General features: G+C 45.4%; 1 protein-coding gene across 1 annotated transcript in view; it reads right to left on the bottom strand.

Moving 5' to 3' along the window:
- pla2g4ab (phospholipase A2, group IVAb (cytosolic, calcium-dependent)) overlaps window positions 1-21378 on the bottom strand; it is a 69473-nt gene that overhangs the window by 40618 nt on the left and 7477 nt on the right. Inside the window, exons 3-6 of the mRNA XM_046301005.1 lie at window positions 12862-12943; window positions 12109-12257; window positions 11871-11987; window positions 11425-11462 (exon numbers count right to left, since the gene is read on the bottom strand). Coding sequence (XP_046156961.1) covers window positions 11425-11462; window positions 11871-11987; window positions 12109-12257; window positions 12862-12943 — 386 coding nt within the window. The remainder of the gene's footprint in view (window positions 1-11424; window positions 11463-11870; window positions 11988-12108; window positions 12258-12861; window positions 12944-21378) is intronic.

Genomic DNA, 21378 nt, shown 5'->3' with positions numbered 1-21378 from the left:
CAGAAGGCAGCCCAACCTCTGCCCCTTTTTTCTCTGTCTTTTCTTCACGCAAATGTCAGGGGTTTGGGCCTGTTCCCGAGAGAGCAGTATATCCTTTGCGTTGGACTCGTTGAAGAAAAATCCAGGCGGGTGTTAAGAAGAGTGGTTTGGCGGGTTATGTTTCAGAGGACGCATGACTCAATCTTCGCCTCCTGAGCCCGATAGGGAGTTGCAGCAATGAGACAAGATTGACATTTGGGAGAAAAAGTGGGTAAAATACAAAACAAAATACAAAAAAATTAAATTAAATAAAAAAAGGAAAAAGGCCTGTTTATGGGGTCAGAGATTCTCAGATGTGTGCTGTTGAGTGAAATGCAGTAAGATTAGTTTAGGAGACCTACAGTAATAACCTTAAACAAAAGCGCACAAAAAATATTCACAGTTGAAACAATGACTGGTAAATGATCCAAGACCAGTTCAGTTAATCCCTACCATTGTGACAATGAGTTGTCATAATGCTGCATCAAATGTACATGATCTTAGGAGCATTGGCAAACACAATGTAAGTAATTTAATTTATGTACCCCTCATTGCACCAAATACATATGTTTGTCCTACAGCTATTGTAAGCAGTAATCATGAGCCTATAAACCAGAGTTACACTGTTGGCACTGAGGCGGTGTGCAATAGTAGGAAGACCACTTTATGCAGCTCACACTGCAGCTCCAATGTAAACAACATGAGTAAGTCTGAATCTGATAAGCTTCCCAGTAAAGCATTAAAAACAATCAAGCAACCCAGAAAAGTGCTAACAATATCCCATATTAACATATGTAGTGTCATGTTTGTCATTTATTATCATGTCTTGTCCCTGTGCTCCCCATTCTATTCGTTTCCCTCTGCTGGTCTTATTTGGTTCTTTCCCTCCTTCTATCCCTCTCTCTCCCCCTCCCTCTCTCACTCTCTCGCTCTCTCTTCTCTCTATCGTTCCGTTCCTGCTCCCAGCTGTTCCTATTCCCCTAATCATCATTTAGTCTTCCCACACCTGTTCCCGATCCTTTCCCCTGATTAGAGTCCCTATTTATTCCTTTGTGTTCCGTTCCTGTCCCGTCGGTTCCTTGTTTAGTATTCACCATGCTGTGATTGCGTTTCGCCCTGTCCTGTCGTGTTTTTGCTGTGATTGTGTATCGCCCTGTCCTGTCGTGTTTTTGCCTTCATCAGATGCTGCGTGTGAGCAGGTGTCTCTGTCAACTACGGCCTGCGCCTACCCGAAGCGACCTGCAGTCTGTGGCCGCTTCTCCTGTTATTCCCTCTACAGACTAGAGGATTTCTGTTATTCCCTGTTTGGACTTGAATAAACTCTGTTTCTGTTAAGTCGCTTTTGGGTCCTCTTTCACCTGCATGACAGAAGGAACCGACCAAGGAATGGACCCAGCGACTTCAGACGCTCGTTACACTGCCGTCAAGATCCAAGGAGCCATGCTCGGCAGACACGAGCAGGAATTGTCTGCTGCTCGCCATGCCGTGGAGAACCTGGCCGCTCAGGTTTCCGACCTCTCTGGACAGTTCCAGAGTCTACGTCTCGTGCCACCTGTTACTTCCTGGCCTGCCGAGCCTCCAGAACCTAGGGTTAATAACCCACCTTGCTACTCCGGGCAGCCCACTGAGTGCCGCTCCTTTCTCACGCAGTGTGAGATTGTGTTCTCTCTCCAACCCAACACATACTCTAGAGAGAGAGCTCGGGTTGCTTACGTCATTTCACTCCTTACTGGCCGGGCTCGAGAATGGGGCACAGCTATCTGGGAGGCAAGGGCTGATTGCTCTAACAAGTTCCAGAACTTTAAAGAGGAGATGATTCGGGTTTTTGACCGTTCAGTTTTTGGTAGGGAGGCTTCTAGGGCCCTGGCTTCCTTATGCCAAGGTGAACGGTCCATAACGGATTATTCTATTGAGTTTCGCACTCTTGCTGCCTCTAGTGAGTGGAACGAGCCGGCGCTGCTCGCTCGTTTTCTGGAGGGACTCCACGCAGTGGTTAAGGATGAGATTCTCTCCCGGGAGGTTCCTTCAGATGTGGACTCTTTGATTGCTCTCGCCATCCGCATAGAACGACGGGTAGATCTTCGTCACCGGGCTCGTGGAAGAGAGCTCGCATCAACGGTGTTTCCCTGCTCCGCATCGCAACCATCTCCCTCCTCTGGCTTTGAGACTGAGCCCATGCAGCTGGGAGGGATTCGCATCTCGACTAAGGAGAGGGAACGGAGGATCACCAACCGCCTGTGCCTCTATTGCGGAGTTGCTGGACATTTTGTTAATTCATGTCCAGTAAGAGGCCAGAGCCCATCAGTAAGCGGAGGGCTACTGGTGAGCGCTACTACTCAGGTCTCTTCATCTAGATCTTGTACTACTATGTCGGTCCATCTACGCTGGACCGGTTCGGGGTGCTACATGCAGTGCCTTGATTGACTCTGGGGCTGAGGGTTGTTTCATGGACGAAGCATGGGTTCGGAAACATAACATTCCTTTCAGACCGTTAGACAAGCCTACGCCCATGTTTGCCTTAGATGGTAGTCATCTTCCCAGTATCAAATTTGAGACACTACCTTTAACTCTCACAGTATCTGGTAACCACAGTGAGACTATTTCTTTTTTGATTTTCCGTTCACCGTTTACACCTGTTGTTTTGGGTCATCCCTGGCTAGTATGTCATAATCCTTCTATTAATTGGTCTAGTAATTCTATCCTATCCTGGAACGTTTCTTGTCATGTGAAGTGTTTAATGTCTGCCATCCCTCCCGTTTCTTCTGTCCCTACTTCTCAGGAGGAACCTGGCGATTTGACAGGAGTGCCGGAGGAATATCATGATCTGCGCACGGTCTTCAGTCGGTCCCGAGCCAACTCCCTTCCTCCTCACCGGTCGTATGATTGTAGTATTGATCTCCTTCCGGGGACCACTCCTCCTCGAGGTAGACTATACTCTCTGTCGGCTCCCGAACGTAAGGCTCTCGAGGATTATTTGTCTGTGTCTCTTGACGCCGGTACCATAGTGCCTTCTTCCTCTCCGGCCGGGGCGGGGTTCTTTTGTTAAGAAGAAGGACGGTACTCTGCGCCCCTGCGTGGATTATCGAGGGCTGAATGACATAACGGTTAAGAATCGTTATCCGCTTCCCCTTATGTCATCAGCCTTCGAGATTCTGCAGGGAGCCAGGTGCTTTACTAAGTTGGACCTTCGTAACGCTTACCATCTCGTGCGCATCAGAGAGGGGGACGAGTGGAAAACGGCGTTTAACACTCCGTTAGGGCATTTTGAGTACCGGGTTCTGCCGTTCGGTCTCGCCAATGCGCCAGCTGTTTTTCAGGCATTAGTTAATGATGTTCTGAGAGACATGCTGAACATCTTTGTTTTTGTCTATCTTGACGATATCCTGATTTTTTCTCCGTCACTCGAGATTCATGTTCAGCACGTTCGACGTGTTCTACAGCGCCTTTTAGAGAATTGTCTCTACGTAAAGGCTGAGAAGTGCTCTTTTCATGTCTCCTCCGTTACTTTTCTCGGTTCCGTTATTTCCGCTGAAGGCATTCAGATGGATTCCGCTAAGGTCCAAGCTGTCAGTGATTGGCCCGTTCCAAGGTCACGTGTCGAGTTGCAGCGCTTTTTAGGTTTCGCTAATTTCTATCGGCGTTTCATTCGTAATTTCGGTCAAGTTGCTGCCCCTCTCACAGCTCTTACTTCTGTCAAGACGTGTTTTAAGTGGTCCGGTTCCGCCCAGGGAGCTTTTGATCTTCTAAAAGAACGTTTTACGTCCGCTCCTATCCTCGTTACTCCTGACGTCACTAGACAATTCTTTGTCGAGGTTGACGCTTCAGAGGTAGGCGTGGGAGCCATTCTATCCCAGCGCTTCCAGTCTGACGATAAGGTTCATCCTTGCGCTTATTTTTCTCATCGCCTGTCGCCATCTGAGCGCAACTATGATGTGGGTAACCGTGAACTGCTCGCCATCCGCTTAGCCCTAGGCGAATGGCGACAGTGGTTGGAGGGGGCGACCGTTCCTTTGTCGTTTGGACAGACCATAAGAACCTTGAGTACATCCGTTCTGCCAAACGACTTAATGCCCGTCAAGCTCGTTGGGCGTTGTTTTTCGCTCGTTTCGAGTTTGTGATTTCTTACCGTCCGGGTAGCAAGAACACCAAGCCTGATGCCTTATCCCGTCTGTTTAGTTCTTCGGTGGCTTCTACTGATCCCGAGGGGATTCTTCCTTATGGGCGTGTTGTCGGGTTAACAGTCTGGGGAATTGAAAGACAGGTTAAGCAAGCACTCACGCACACTGCGTCGCCGCGCGCTTGTCCTAGTAACCTCCTTTTCGTTCCTGTTTCCACTCGTCTGGCTGTTCTTCAGTGGGCTCACTCTGCCAAGTTAGCTGGTCATCCCGGTGTTCGAGGCACTCTTGCGTCTATTCGCCAGCGCTTTTGGTGGCCGACTCAGGAGCGTGACACGCGCCGTTTCGTGGCTGCTTGTTCGGACTGCGCGCAGACTAAGTCGGGTAACTCTCCTCCTGCCGGTCGTCTCAGACCGCCCCCCCATTCCTTCTCGACCATGGTCTCACATCGCCTTAGACTTCATTACCGGTCTGCCTTTGTCTGCGGGGAAGACTGTGAGAGCCGCCAATAAACGCAGGATTAAGAGTCCAAGGTATTGTTGCGGCCAGAGAGTGTGGCTTTCCACTCGCAACCTTCCTCTTACGACAGCTTCTCGTAAGTTGACTCCGCGGTTCATTGGTCCGTTCCGTGTCTCCCAGGTCGTCAATCCTGTCGCTGTGCGACTGCTTCTTCCGCGACATCTTCGTCGCGTCCATCCTGTCTTCCATGTCTCCTGTGTTAAGCCCTTTCTTCGCACCCCCGTTCGTCTTCCCTCCCCCCCTCCCGTCCTTGTCGAGAGCGCACCTATTTACAAGGTACATAAGATCATGGACATGCGTTCTCGGGGACGGGGTCTCCAATACTTAGTGGATTGGGAGGGTTACGGTCCTGAGGAGAGGAGTTGGGTTCCGTCTCGGGACGTGCTGGACCGTTCACTCATCGATGATTTCCTCCGTTGCCGCCAGGATTCCTCCTCGAGTGCGCCAGGAGGCGCTCGGTGAGTGGGGGGGTACTGTCATGTTTGTCATTTATTATCATGTCTTGTCCCTGTGCTCCCCATTCTATTCGTTTCCCTCTGCTGGTCTTATTTGGTTCTTTCCCTCCTTCTATCCCTCTCTCTCCCCCTCCCTCTCTCACTCTCTCGCTCTCTCTTCTCTCTATCGTTCCGTTCCTGCTCCCAGCTGTTCCTATTCCCCTAATCATCATTTAGTCTTCCCACACCTGTTCCCGATCCTTTCCCCTGATTAGAGTCCCTATTTATTCCTTTGTGTTCCGTTCCTGTCCCGTCGGTTCCTTGTTTAGTATTCACCATGCTGTGATTGCGTTTCGCCCTGTCCTGTCATGTTTTTGCTGTGATTGTGTATCGCCCTGTCCTGTCGTGTTTTTTGCCTTCATCAGATGCTGCGTGTGAGCAGGTGTCTCTGTCAACTACGGCCTGCGCCTACCCGAAGCGACCTGCAGTCTGTGGCCGCTTCTCCTGTTATTCCCCCTCTACAGACTAGAGGATTTCTGTTATTCCCTGTTTGGACTTGAATAAACTCTGTTTCTGTTAAGTCGCTTTTGGGTCCTCTTTCACCTGCATGACATGTAGCCTAAGAAACAAGGTCCATGAAGTCAATAACCTGCTTGTAACAGATGACATTCATATTCTGGCTATATCTAAACTCACTTAGATAATACCTTTGAGGATACAGTGGCAGCAATACATGGTTATAACATCTACAGAAAAGACAGAAATGCCAACAGAGGTGGTCTATATTCAGAACCACATTCCTGTAAAGCTCACAGACGATCTAATGTTAAATACTGTTGAATTAATATGACTACAGGTTCATCTGCCTCACCTAAAGCCCATTCTTGTGGGAAGCTGCCATAGACCACCAAGTGTTAACAGTCAGTATCTGGATAACGTGTGTGAAATGCTTGATAATGTACGTGATATCAACAGAGATGTATATTTTCTGGGTGATTTCAATATTGACTGGCTATCATCAAGCTTCCCACTCAGGAAAAAACTTCAAACTGTAACCAGTGCCTGCAACCTGGATCAGGTTGAAATTAAGAAATCATGTAACTAAAAATAAAAAATAAATACACTATGAAACAAAGATAAATTATATAAAGAATGATAGTAAAAAGCCTTTGGGGCACCTAATATGAAATTTTGTGGAAAAAAGACAACTCTGCTCCTTCATTCATTGAATCGGATGGCTCATTCATCACAAAGCACACTGATATTGAAACCTACTTTAATTTCATTTTAATTGACAAGATAAGCAAACTTAGGGATGACATGTCAGCAACACACGCTGACACTACACATCCAAAGTAGTAAAATTCTGGAAAAAATTGTGTTTGACCAGATACAACACTATTTCACAGTTAACAAACTGACAACAGATTTTCAGCATGCTTATGGGGAAGGTCACTCAACAAGCACAGCACTTGCACAAATGACTGATGATTGGCTGAGAGAAATTGATGATACAATGATTGTGGGGGCTGTCTTGTTAGACTTCAGTGCAGCTTTTTACATTATCGATCATAGTTTGCTGCTGGAAAAATGTATATGTTATGGCTCTACACCCCCTGCTATAATGTGGATAAAGAGTTACCTGTCTAACAGATCACAGAGGATGATATTTAATGGAAGCCTCTCAAATATAATCCAGATAAAATGAGGAATTCGCCAGGGTAGCTGTTTAGGCCCCTTGCTTATTTCTATTTTTACTAACGACATGCCACTGACTTTGAATAAAGCCAGAGTGTCTATGTTTGCGGATGACTCAACACTATACACATCAGCTACTACAGCGACTGAAATGACTGCAACACTCAACAAAGAGCTGCAGTTAGCTTCAGAGTGGGTGGCAAGGAATAAGTCAGCCCTAAATATTTCTAAAACTAAAAGCATTGTATTTGCATCAAAACACTCACTAAACGTTAAACCTCAACTATAACTTGTAATAAATGGATACACAGACACATGGATACACAGACACATGGATACATAGACAGACACATGGATACACAGACAGACACATGGATACACAGACAGACACATGGATACACAGACACAGACACATGGATACACAGACAGACACATGGATACACAGACAGACACATGGATACACAGGCACAGACACATGGATACACAGACAGACACATGGATACACAGACAGACACATGGATACACAGACAGACACATGGATACACAGACCGACACATGGATACACAGACAGACACATGGATACACAGACAGACACATGGATACACAGACAGACACATGGATACACAGACAGACACATGGATACACAGACAGACACATGGATACACAGACAGACACACACAGGCACAGACACATGGATACACAGACAGACACATGGATACACAGACACATGGATACACAGACCGACACATGGATACACAGACAGACACATGGATACACAGACAGACACATGGATACACAGACAGACACATGGCTACACAGACACATGGATACACAGACAGACACATGGATACACAGACAGACACATGGATACACAGACACATGGATACACAGACAGACACATGGATACACAGACGCATGGATACACAGACAGACACATGGATACACAGACAGACACGTGGATACACAGACAGACACATGGATACACAGACAGACACATGGATACACAGACAGACACATGGATACACAGACACATGGATACACAGACACATGGATACACAGACAGACACATGGATACACAGACAGACACACACAGACACAGACAGACACATGGATACACAGACACACACACAGACACAGACAGACACATGGATACACAGACAGACACATGGATACACAGACAGACACATGGATACACAGACACATGGATACACAGACAGACACATGGATACACAGACAGACACATGGATACACAGACAGACACACACAGACACAGACACAGAGACATGGATACACAGACACAGAGACATGGATACACAGACAGACACATGGATACACAGACACATGGATACACAGACAGACACATGGATACACAGACAGACACATGGATACACAGACAGACACATGGATACACAGACACATGGATACACAGACAGACACATGGATACACAGACAGACACATGGATACACAGACAGGCACATGGATACACAGACACATGGATACACAGACAGACACATGGATACACAGACAGACACATGGATACACAGACAGACACACACAGACACAGACAGACACATGGATACACAGACAGACACACACAGACACAGACACATGGATACACAGGCACAGACACATGGATACACAGACAGACACATGGATACACAGACAGACACACAGATACACAGACAGACACATGGATACACAGACAGACACTTGGATACACAGACAGACACATGGATACACAGACAGACACACACAGGCACAGACACATGGATACACAGACAGACACATGGATACACAGACAGACACATGGATACACAGACAGACACATGGATACACAGACAGACACATGGATACACAGACACATGGATACACAGACAGACACACACAGACACAGACAGACACATAGATACACAGACAGACACGTGGATACACAGACAGACACATGGATACACAGACAGACACACGGATACACAGACAGACACACACAGGCACAGACAGATGGATACACAGACAGACACATGGATACACAGACACATGGATACACAGACAGACACACACAGGCACAGACACATGGATACACAGACAGACACATGGATTCACAGACACATGGATACACAGACAGACACATGGATACACAGACAGACACATGGATACACAGACAGACACATAGATACACAGACAGACACATGGGTACACAGACCAACACATGGATACACAGCCAGACACATGGATACACAGACAGACACATGGATACACAGACAGACACATGGATACACAGACACATGGATACACAGACAGACACATGGATACACAGACAGACACATGGATACACAGACAGACACATGGATACACAGACAGACACACACAGGCACAGACACATGGATACACAGACAGACACATGGATACACAGACACATGGATACACAGACCGACACATGGATACACAGACAGACACATGGATACACAGACAGACACATGGATACACAGACAGGCACATGGATACACAGACACATGGATACACAGACAGACACATGGATACACAGACAGACACATGGATACACAGACAGACACACACAGACACAGACAGACACATGGATACACAGACAGACACACACAGACACAGACACATGGATACACAGGCACAGACACATGGATACACAGACAGACACATGGATACACAGACAGACACACAGATACACAGACAGACACATGGATACACAGACAGACACTTGGATACACAGACAGACACATGGATACACAGACAGACACACACAGGCACAGACACATGGATACACAGACAGACACATGGATACACAGACAGACACATGGATACACAGACAGACACATGGATACACAGACAGACACATGGATACACAGACACATGGATACACAGACAGACACACACAGACACAGACAGACACATAGATACACAGACAGACACGTGGATACACAGACAGACACATGGATACACAGACAGACACACGGATACACAGACAGACACACACAGGCACAGACAGATGGATACACAGACAGACACATGGATACACAGACACATGGATACACAGACAGACACACACAGGCACAGACACATGGATACACAGACAGACACATGGATTCACAGACACATGGATACACAGACAGACACATGGATACACAGACAGACACATGGATACACAGACAGACACATAGATACACAGACAGACACATGGGTACACAGACCAACACATGGATACACAGCCAGACACATGGATACACAGACAGACACATGGATACACAGACAGACACATGGATACACAGACACATGGATACACAGACCGACACATGGATACACAGACAGACACATGGATACACAGACAGACACATGGATACACAGACAGACACACACAGGCACAGACACATGGATACACAGACAGACACATGGATACACAGACACATGGATACACAGACCGACACATGGATACACAGACAGACACATGGATACACAGACAGACACATGGATACACAGACAGACACACACAGACAGACACATGGATACACAGACAGACACATGGATACACAGACACATGGATACACAGACAGACACATGGATACACAGACACAGACACACACACAGAGACAGAGACAGAGACAGAGACAGAGACAGAGACACACACACACACACACACACACACACACACACACACACACACACACACACACACACACACACACACACACACACACACACACACACACACACACACACACACACACACACACACACACACACACACACACACACACACACAATAACATACGCACTATACATACACATGGATTTAGTACTGTAGATATGTGGTAGTGGTGTAGGGGCCTGAGGGCACACAGTGTGTTGTGAAATCTGTGAATGTGTTGTAATGTTTTTACAATTGTATAAACTGCCATTATTTTGCTGGACCCCAGGAAGAGTAGCTGCTGCTTTGGGAGCATCCATAATAAATACAAATACAGTTGTGTAATTACATATGAACAACAGCTTTAAAACATCAAATATTTTCCCATATGGAAACAGACACGTAGTAGACCTCTTGGTCAGCAATGGTGATTGATTTTATGTACTGTGGGTTACTATGTACGCATGACTGTAAGTCACTTTGAATAAAAGCCTCGCTCCAAGATGGTCTGGTCTGAGACAGACCTACTGAGACAAACACACCCACGACCTCTGACGTCCTACCTCCAAAACATGCCAAACATATCCTCTCCGTCATCTGAAGCAAAAGCCCTTTGTGATGCAACAGTACAGTAAATCTAAGCCATGTGTTTACTGAAAACAGCTACAGTCTTTAAAAGTAGAAATAAATGTACTTATCACTCTGGTGTGGGTTAAATAGCTTGACGTGAATTCCTGTGTTTTGCTGAGTCTAAAGTACTGTTCCACCCAGTGCTACAGTTTTAAGGGTTATTATCTGGCTGTGTGCTTATTTTTGTACATGGAGAGAGAGATAGATGCCAAAAAAGCTATTTGAATTTGAGAGAGAGAGAGGCCTTCAGGTGAACCAGAGAAGCCACAGTGTTTAAGATAGCATCTGTAAACCAGACAGGCTTCCTGACAGACAGACACGAGGAGAGGAATGGAGAAATAATGAAAATGTACCTACCAGACTTCCAGAGCCATCTCTAAATACACATTGGTTGCCTGTAAAAACAACACAAAGATGCTGTGGTTATTGTAGAATAGAACAAATGGATTAATATGTCAACTGCAAAACACCCTGGGATAGAATACAACATCCACAAGCAGAAGGAGGAGGGATGAGAGGAGGAGAGAAGGGGGAGAGATGCAGGTGGGTGGGCTACAGTAATGAAGAGGGGGGAGTGAATAGAAAGAGGGACACAAAGAAAAGAGAGGGATATTCAGGAAGAAAAAAAATATAATAAGAGAGAAAAAACTCTCATGGATAAAAGTCATCACTCAACAGACAACTACAGTCTGGTGAGAGCGAATGTATTTCAGACACACCTTCCGCTGTAGGTTAATGTAGTTACTACAGATTATATATATATATACATATATATATATACAGTATATATAGAGAGAGCTTACTTTGCCGATAAGAAAAGGCACCATCTCCGTCTGACCAGTTTTCAACATTTTGGAGATGTTGTACGACGCAGTCCCAAGTTTCTCATCCATCACGTAATTGGCATCCATTAACGTTATCTGATTGAATAGTAAAGCACCAACAGACAAGCTTCAGGTAACCATTGTACTGTAGTGGACTGGGCCTGACATAAAATGAGTTACATTTGACTGTATTGATTTTATTAGACTTTTTGTTTACCTCTAGAAAGTTCTCCTGGTTTGGGTCTAGTATGAAGCCAAAGGTTTCGTTCCATTCAGGGTTGATGTCGTTGTCTATGTGGCGCGTTCGTTTCCTGCTCTCGGGGGAAGTTGGGATGAACAGCTCCACATAGGGGTCAGGAGTGTCCACTGCAGACACAAACACACAAATGTATGTGTTATCCAGGACCTTTATACCAGGCGGTGTCAGAGGAAGGGCCTAACATCCACCCTATGGGACTCCCAATCACGGCTAGATGTGATACAGCCTGGATTTGAACCAGGGACTGTAGTGAGACCTCTTGGACTGAGATGCAGTGCCTCAGACCGTTGTGCCACTCGTGAGCAACGGTCTATAGGCAAGTTATCATTACTCATTACATATTTATTCCTTGTATAGTTACTTTTCTCTGCATTGTTGGGAAGAGCCCATAAGTGCGCATTTCAGTGATAGTTTACACCTGTTGTTTACCAAGCATGGGATAAATAACATTACATTTGATTGATTTGATTTACATACAAGCAAACATATTAATGTGATAGAAACATGCATAGCAACAAATAGGTGACACTATAGTGTTATGACTTTAATAATATTGCTATTACTTGGCGGCATTACATTTAATTTCACAACATAAAATCTTAGTTTTTACAGAAATGACAACTCTCTGTGGTGTGTTTTTATGTTGGCGAATTTGTGATCTTTAACATGTGAACTAGAAGCATGTAGAATAACAGGTGTTGTCAGACTCACACAGGTCACCCAGTGCTCCCTTGGTGACATTCTCAGCTCGCACCACCGTCACTCTGAACTTGTGAGAGAACTGCTGCTCCACCTGCACAGAAACACAACACAACACATAACAGAGAGTCTGTGAGCCAGGACACACTCCTCAAACAAACACAAATCTATCACACTTGAACTCCAACATAGAACTACTTAGGTACATTGTTTTTTTACCTTTATTTAACCAGGTAGGCAAGTTGAGAACAAGTTCTCATTTACAATTGCGACCTGGCCAAGATAAAGCAAAGCAGTTCGACACATACAACAACACAGAGTTACACATGGAGTAAAACAAACATACAGTCAATAATACAGTAGAAAAATAAGTCTATATACGATGTGAGCAAATGAGGTGAGATAAGGAAGGTAAAGGCAAAAACAAAACAAAAAGGCCTTGGTGGCGAAGTAAATACAATATAGCGAGTAAAACACTGGAATGGTAGATTTGCAGTGGAAGAATGTGCAAAGTAGAGATAGAAATAATGGGGTGCAAAGGAGCAAAATAAATAAATAAATACAATAGGGGAAGAGGTAGCTGTTTGGGATAAATTATAGATGGGCTATGTACAGGCGAAGTAATCTGTGAGCTGCTCTGACAGCTGGTGGATAAATCTTGTTGAGGATAGGGGGCAGTATTTTCACTTTGGATGAATTGCGTGCCCATAGTGAACTGCATCCTACTCTGTCCTAGATTGCTAATATATGCATATTATTATTACTATTGGATAGAAAACACTCTGAAGTTTCTAAAACTGTTTGAATTATGTCTGTGAGTATAACAGAACTCATAGGGCAGGCAATCTTACAAACAAGAAGTGAAATTCTGAATGTGGGTCAACTTTGACATCATCGCCCCTTCCTTTCCCAACAAGATATGGTAGCACTTCCTACGCCTTCCACTAGATGTCCTCATTCAGTAGAATGTGGAATGGAGTTTTTGGTGTGAACTTTGACCGAATGGGAGGGGAAATAGTCACAGTCTTGGCAGAATGCAATTTCCCTGTGGCGCATTTCTCTGTGGGTGTCACCGTCTTTCCATTTGGCTACAGCTGAAAACGTATGATCCGGTTGGAACGTTACAAGACCATGGTGCTTGCCTACGGAGCTGTGAGGGGAACGTGAGGGGAACGGCACCTCACCTCCAGGCTCTGATCAGGCCCTACACCCAAACAAGGGCACTGCGTTCATCCACCTCTGGCCTGCTCGCCTCCCTACCACTGAGGAAGTACAGTTCCCGCTCAGCCCAGTCAAAACTGTTCGCTGCTCTGGCCCCCCCAATGGTGGAACAAACTCCCTCACGACGCCAGGACAGCGGAGTCAATCACCACCTTCCGGAGACACCTGAAACCCCACCTCTTTAAGGAATACCTAGGATAGGATAAGTAATCCCTCTCACCCCCCCCCCCCTTAAGATTTAGATGCACTATTGTAAAGTGACTGTTCCACTGGATGTCATAAGGTGAATGCACCAATTTGTAAGTCGCTCTGGATAAGAGCGTCTGCTAAATGACTTAAATGTAATGTAAATGTAAATGTTATTGGATAAATATGAAAATAACATCCTGAAGATTTATTCTCTACTTAGTTTGACCAGTTTATTCGACCTGGAATATATCTTTTTGAAGTTTTCGTGCGAGTTGTCCTGGACCAGCGTCAGTTTTTGGGAACGTGAGCTGAAAGTGGTAGCAAATGCAGCTAATTGGACACTAGTATTCGACATTATGGAACAAAACAACGATTTATTGTGGAACTAGGACTCCTTGCACGGCATTCTGATGAAAGATCATCAAAGGTAAGGGAATATTTATGATGTAATTTCGTATTTCTGTTCACTCCAACATGGCGGAGAAATAGTTTTACGTCTGAGCGCCGTCTCAGATTTTTGCATGGTAGGCTTTTTCTGTAACGTTTTTAAAAAATCTGAGATAGCGGTTGCATTAAGAACCAGTGTATCTTTAATCATATGTGGAACATATATCTTTAGTCAAAGTTTATGATGAGTATTTCTGTTATCTGGCGTAGCTTTCTATAATTCCTCCGGATATTTTGGAGGCATTTCTGAACATGGCGTCAATGATTTGTGGATATAAATATTCATATTATCGAACAAAACATAAATGTATTGTGTAACATGTCATATGAGTGTCATCTGATGAAGAGTTTCAAAAGTTTAGTGATTCATTTTATCTCTAATCCTGCTTTTGTGACTCTATCTTTGGCTGGAAAAAATGGCTGCGTTTTTCCTTTGATTTGGTGGTGGTCTAACATAAATATATGTTGTTTTCGCTGTAAAACATTTTATAAATCGGACATGATGGGTAGATGAACAAGATGTTTATCTTTCATTTGAGGTATTGGACTTGTTAATGTGTGAAAGTTAAATATTTCTAAAGAATATTTTTGAATTCCCTGCGCCACCTTTTCAGCTGAATGGGGGGTAGAGTTCCCCTCGGGGATCGCCTTGCCATAACAGCTAGTGAGGGAGATAAGTGTTTCTAGTTTCAGAGATTTTTGTAGATCGTTCCAGTCATTGGCAGCAGAGAACTGGAAGGAGAGGCGGCCAAAGGAAGAATTGGTTTTGGGGTGACCAGAGAGATATACCTGCTGGAGCGTGTGCTACAGGTGGGAGATGCTATGGTGACCAGCGAGCTAAGATAAGGGGGGACTTTACCTAGCAGGGTCTTGTAGATGACCTGGAGCCAGTGGGTTTGGCGACTAGTATGAAGCGAGGGCCAGCCAACAAGAGCGTACAGGTCGCAGTGGTGGGTAGCATATGGGGATTTGGTGACAAAACGGATGGTACTGTGATTTATCCAATTTATTGAGTAGGGTATTGGCGGCTATTTTGTAAATGACACCGCCAAAGTCGAGGATCGGTAGGATGGTCAGTTTTACAAGGGTATGTTTGGCAGCATGAGTGAAGGATGCTTTGTTGCGAAACAGGAAGCCAATTCTAGATTTAACTTTGGTTTGGAGATGTTTGATGTGAGTCTGGAAGGAGAGTTTACAGTCTAACCAGACACCTAGTTATTTGTAGTTGTCCACATATTCAGTCACAAGTCAGAACCGTCCAGAGTAGTGATGTTGGACGGGCGAGCAGATGCAGGCAGCGATCGGTTGAAGAACATGCATTTAGTTTTACTTGTATTTAAGAGGAATTGGAGCCCACGGAAGAAGAGTTGTATGGCATTGAAGCTCGTCTGGGGGTTGTTAACACAGTGTCCATAGAAGGGCCAGAAGTATACAGAATGGTGTCGTCTGCGTATGGGTGGATCAGAGACTCACCAGCAGCAAGAGCGACATCATTTATGTATACAGAGAAGAGAGTTGGTCCAAGAATTGAACCCTGTGGCACCCCCATTGAGACTGCCAGAGGCCAGGACAACAGGCCCTCCAATTTGACACACTGAACTCTATCAGAGAAGTAGTTGGTGAACCAGGCGAGGCAATCATTTGAGAAACCAAGGCCATCGAATCTGCCGATGAGGATGAGGTGATTGACAGAGTCGAATGCCTTGGGCAGGTCAATGAATACGGCTGCACAGAATTGTTTCTTATCGATGGCGGTTAAGATATCGTTTAGGACCTTGAGCGTGGCTGAGGTGCACCCATGACCAGCTCTGAAAACAGATTACATAGCGGAGAAGGTGCGGTGGGATTCGAAATGGTAGGTAATCTGTTTGTTGACTTCGCTTTCGAAGACCTTAGAAAGGCAGGGTAGGATAGATATAGGTCTGTAACAGTTTGGGTCAAGTGTCCCCCCCTTTGAAGAGGGGAATGACCGCAGCTGCTTTCCAATCTTTGGGAATCTCAGACGACACGAAAGAGAGGTTGAACAGGCTCGTAATAGGGGTTGCAACAATTTTGGCAGTTAATTTTTAGAAAGAAAGGGTCCAGATGGTCTAGCCCGGCTGATTTGTAGGGGTCCACATTTTGCAGCTCTTTCAGAGCATCAGCTGACTGGATTTGGGAGAAGGAGAAATGGGGAAGGCTTGGGCGAGTTGCTGTGGGGGTGCAGTGCTGTTGACCGGGGTAGCCAGGTGAAAAGCATGGCCAGCTGTAGAAAAATGCTTATTGAAATTCTTAATTACAGTGGATTTATCGGTAGTGACATTGTTTCCTATCCTCAGTGCAGTGGGCAGCTGGGAGGAGGTGTTCTTATTCTCCATGGACTTTACAGTGTCCCAGAAATTTTTTGAGTTTGTGTTGCAGGAAGCAAATTTCTGCTTGAAAAAGCTAACTGCCTGTGTTCATTGGTTTCTAGCTTCTCTGAAAAGTTGCATATCACTGGGGCTGTCCGATGCTAATGCAGAATGCCATAGGATGTTTTTGAGTTGGTTAAGGGCAGTCAGGTCTGGAGAGAACCAAGGGCTATATCTGTTCCTGGATCTACATTTATTGAATGGGGCATGCTTATTTAAGATGGTGAGGAAGGCATTTAAAAAAAAACAGGCATCCTCTACTGACGGGATGAGTTCAATATCCTTCCAGGATACCCCGGCCAGGTCGATTAGAAAGGCCTGCTCGCTCCATTCTTTCAGGGAGCGTTTGACAGTGATGAGTGGAGGTCGTTTGACCGCTGATCCATTACGGATGCAGGCAATGAGGCAGTGATCGCGGTGATCTTGGTTGAAAACAGCAGAGGTGTATTTAGAAGGCAAGTTGGTTAGGATGATATCTATGAGGGTGCCCGTGTTTATGGCTTTGGGGTGGTACCTGGTAGGTTCATTGATAATTTGTGTGAGATTGAGGGCATCAAGCTTAGATTGTAGGATGACTGGGGTGTTAAGCATGTTCCAGTTTAGGTCATCTAGCAGCACGAGCTCTGAAGATAGATGGGGGCAATCAGTTCACATATGGTGTCCAGAGCACTGCTGGGGGCAGAGGGTGGTCTATTGCAGGTGGCAATGGAGAGAGACTTGTTTTTAGAGAGGTGGATTTTTAAAAGTTCAACTTGTTTGGGTACAGACCTGGATACAATTTCTTTGTACAATTTCAAGTGTGATTTGTGTCCAAATCTGGGCTGATGATGATAACCTGTGTCTTGTGAGTCCTATCCTTCTTTTACTGTTTTTATCTCACCTTTATTTAACCAGGTAGGCCAGTTAAGAACAAGTTGTCATTTACAACTGCAACCTGGCTAAGATAAAGCATAGCAGTGCGACAAAAAACAACAACATAGAGTTACACATAAACAAACGTACAGTCAAATAACACAAAAGAAAAGAAAAATAGAAAGATCTACATACAGTGTGAGCAAATGTAGAAGAGTATGGAGGAAAGGCAATAAATAGGCCATAGAGGTGAAATAATTACAATTTAGCATTAATACTGGAGAGATAGATGTGCAGATGATGATGTGCAAGTAGAGATACTGGGGTGCAAAAGAGCAAGAGGTGTGCTATTTACAGATTGGCTGTGTACAGGTACTGTGAAAGACAATCAGATCCCGTACTCCTACTATGGGGCAGACAACTGTAGTTTTGTTGCTTCCTTTTTGTTTTTAGGTCATTTGTAAACAGAAGGTATGATGATGTTATTTTGTCTTATCACCATTCCCCTGGAAGTGAACCTGCAGATCTGCTAGTCTCCACCACAGCATAGCAGTGATGAGTGAGGCTTCGCAGCAGGCATAGACTTTCAATAGGAACTGAGCAGCCAACGGGGCTACAGTGGAATATCTCCATGTCAAGACAACAGGGCACATTTGTAGTGGGGTAATATTTGATATGTGTATATTATATTTACCTCACATGCGACCCGTGATAAGAATAAGACTATGCAATTAGCCTATTCAAATGTTTACTTGACTCCTTAAAGATAATTAAAATATGCAAGAGACTATTCCCCCTCAGGAGACAGAAAAGATTTGGCATGGGTTCCCAGATCCTCCAAAAGTTCTACAGCTGCACCATCGAGAGCATCCTGACTGGTTGCATCACTGCCTGGTATGACAACTGCTCGGCATCTGACCATAAGGTGCTACAGAGGGTAGTGCGTGCAGCCCAGTACATCACTGCCAACCAGGACCTCTATACTAGTCGGTGTCAGAGAAAGGCCACGAAAAATGGTCAAACACTCCAGCAACCCCAGTCATAGCCTCGTTACTGTTATTATATTGTGTAACTTTTTTTAAACTTGAGTTTATTTCGTAAATATTTTCTTGTCTCTTGTTTATCTTAAAACTGCATTGTTGGTTAAGGGCTTGTAAGTAAGCATTTCACAGTAAGGTCTACACCTGTTTTATTCTGTGCATGTGACAAATAACATTTGATTTGATTTAGTTGAGTTACAGTAATAGGCAATCAAGAAATGTCTGAGAATGGAATTCTAAATAGTCTATTCAATTACTTTTTCAAATGAAAGATGCATTATACAAGGAATAAACTTAAGTTACAAATCATTAACAAGCATTACAAGACATTACTCTAAGCATGATCAGAGAGGGAGAGTGAGAGAAAAGTCATGACCTGAAAGGCCATGCCCCAAGAGTCCCTGGGGTGGAGAGAGAAGGCCATGCCCCAAGAGACCCTGGGGTGGAGAGAGAAGTCATGACCTGAAAGGCCATGCCCCAAGAGACCCTGGGGTGGAGAGAGAAGTCATGACCCGAAAGGCCATGCCCCAAGAGTCCCTGGGGTGGAGAGAGAAGTCATGACCCGAAAGGCCATGCCCCAAGAGACCCTTGGGTGGAGAGAGAAGTCATGACCTGAAAGGCCATGCCCCAAGAGTCCCTGGGGTGGAGAGAGAAGTCATGACCTGAAAGGCCATGCCCCAAGAGACCCTTGGGTGGAGAGAGAAGTCATGACCTGAAAGGCCATGCCCCAAGAGTCCCTGGGGTGGAGAGAGAAGGCCATGCCCCAAGAGACCCTTGGGTGGAGAGAGAAGTCATGACCTGAAAGGCCATGCCCCAAGAGTCCCTTGGGTGGAGAGAGAAGTCATGACCTGAAAGGCCATGCCCCAAGAGTCCCTTGGGTGGAGAGAGAAGTCATGACCTGAAAGGCCATGCCCTGAGAGACCCTGGGGTGGAGAGAGAAGTCATGACCCGAAAGGCCATGCCCCAAGAGACCCTGGGGTGGAGAGAGAAGTCATGACCTGAAAGGCCATGCCCCAAGAGACCCTTGGGTGGAGAGAGAAGTCATGACCTGAAAGGCCATGCCCCAAGAGACCCTGGGGTGGAGAGAGAAAGAAACGGTGTAGGTATCTAACCAATGCAGGTCAGCAACAAAAAGAGAAAGAGGCAATTAATCTAAGACCCTTTATAACATCTGATTATGTGTAGATAAAGAATCTGAGTTGTTGACCAATACCATGTTGAGTTAACTGTTGAGTTAACTTCCAATCAGATGTCAAACCTACATGATGTAAAGACAACTGAACCTCTGCTACCCAGAGGTGTGACAAGATGGGGTTGGTGAGATAACAGATAGAATGTTGAATTCCTAAGACAACAGAAAGGAAATCCTTGCATACAGTTGATCTTAGTCACTTCGGGGGCTGGGCCACCCTACACCTTCTTTATCCTATCATGATGAACAGTAGGCCTACCCCTAGCCCTGAGAGCTGTACTGAGAAGACATCTGTAATGAGAAGAGAGCTGTAGTGAGAAGACAACTGTAGTGAGAAGACAGCTGTAGTGAGAGCAGAGCTGTAGTGAGAGCAGAGCTGTAGTGAGAAGAGAGCTGTAGTGAGAAGACAGCTGTAGTGAGAAGACAGCTGTAGTGAGAGCAGAGCTGTAGTGAGAAGAGAGCTGTAGTGAGAAGACAGCTGTAGTGAGAGCAAAGCTGTAGTGAGAAGAGAGCTGTAGTGAGAAGACAGCTGTAGTGAGAGCAGAGCTGTAGTGAGAAGAGAGCTGTAGTGAGAAGAGAGCTGTAGTGAGAAGACAGCTGTAGTGAGAAGACAGCTGTAGTGAGAAGACAGCTGTAGTGAGAAGAGAGCTGTAGTGAGAAGAGAGCTCTGGCAAGAAGACAGCTGTAGTGAGAAGACAGCTGTAGAGAGAGCAGAGCTGTAGTGAGAAGAGAGCTGTAGTGAGAAGACAGCTGTAGTGAGAAGACAGCTGTTGTGAGAAGGGAGCCGTAGTTGTGATACAGTCTGGATTCGAACCAGGGTGTCTGTAGTGACGCCTCAAGCACTGAGATGCAGTGCCTTAGACTGCTGCACCACTCAGGAACTCCTTGGACACTGTGCTATCTAACCTCCAAACGAGCTTCAATGCCATACAACTCTCCTTCCGTGGCCTCCAGCTGCTCTTGAACGCTAGTAAAACCAAATGCATGCTTTTCAACCGTTCGCTGACTGCACCTGCACGCCCGACTAGCATCACCACCCTGGATGGTTCCGACCCAGAATATGTGGACATCTATAAGTACCTAGGTGTCTGGCTAGACTGTAAACAATCCTTCCAGACTCATATCAAACATCTCCAATCTAAAATCAAATCTAGAGTCGGCTTTCTATTTCGCAACAAAGCCTCTTTCACTCACGCCG

This window comes from Oncorhynchus gorbuscha, linkage group LG15 (genome assembly GCF_021184085.1).
Source record: "Oncorhynchus gorbuscha isolate QuinsamMale2020 ecotype Even-year linkage group LG15, OgorEven_v1.0, whole genome shotgun sequence".
Classification (NCBI taxonomy): Eukaryota; Metazoa; Chordata; class Actinopteri; order Salmoniformes; family Salmonidae; genus Oncorhynchus; species Oncorhynchus gorbuscha.
Note: the sequence above shows the minus strand (reverse complement) of the source record. Positions and strands in the feature narration are given on the sequence as shown.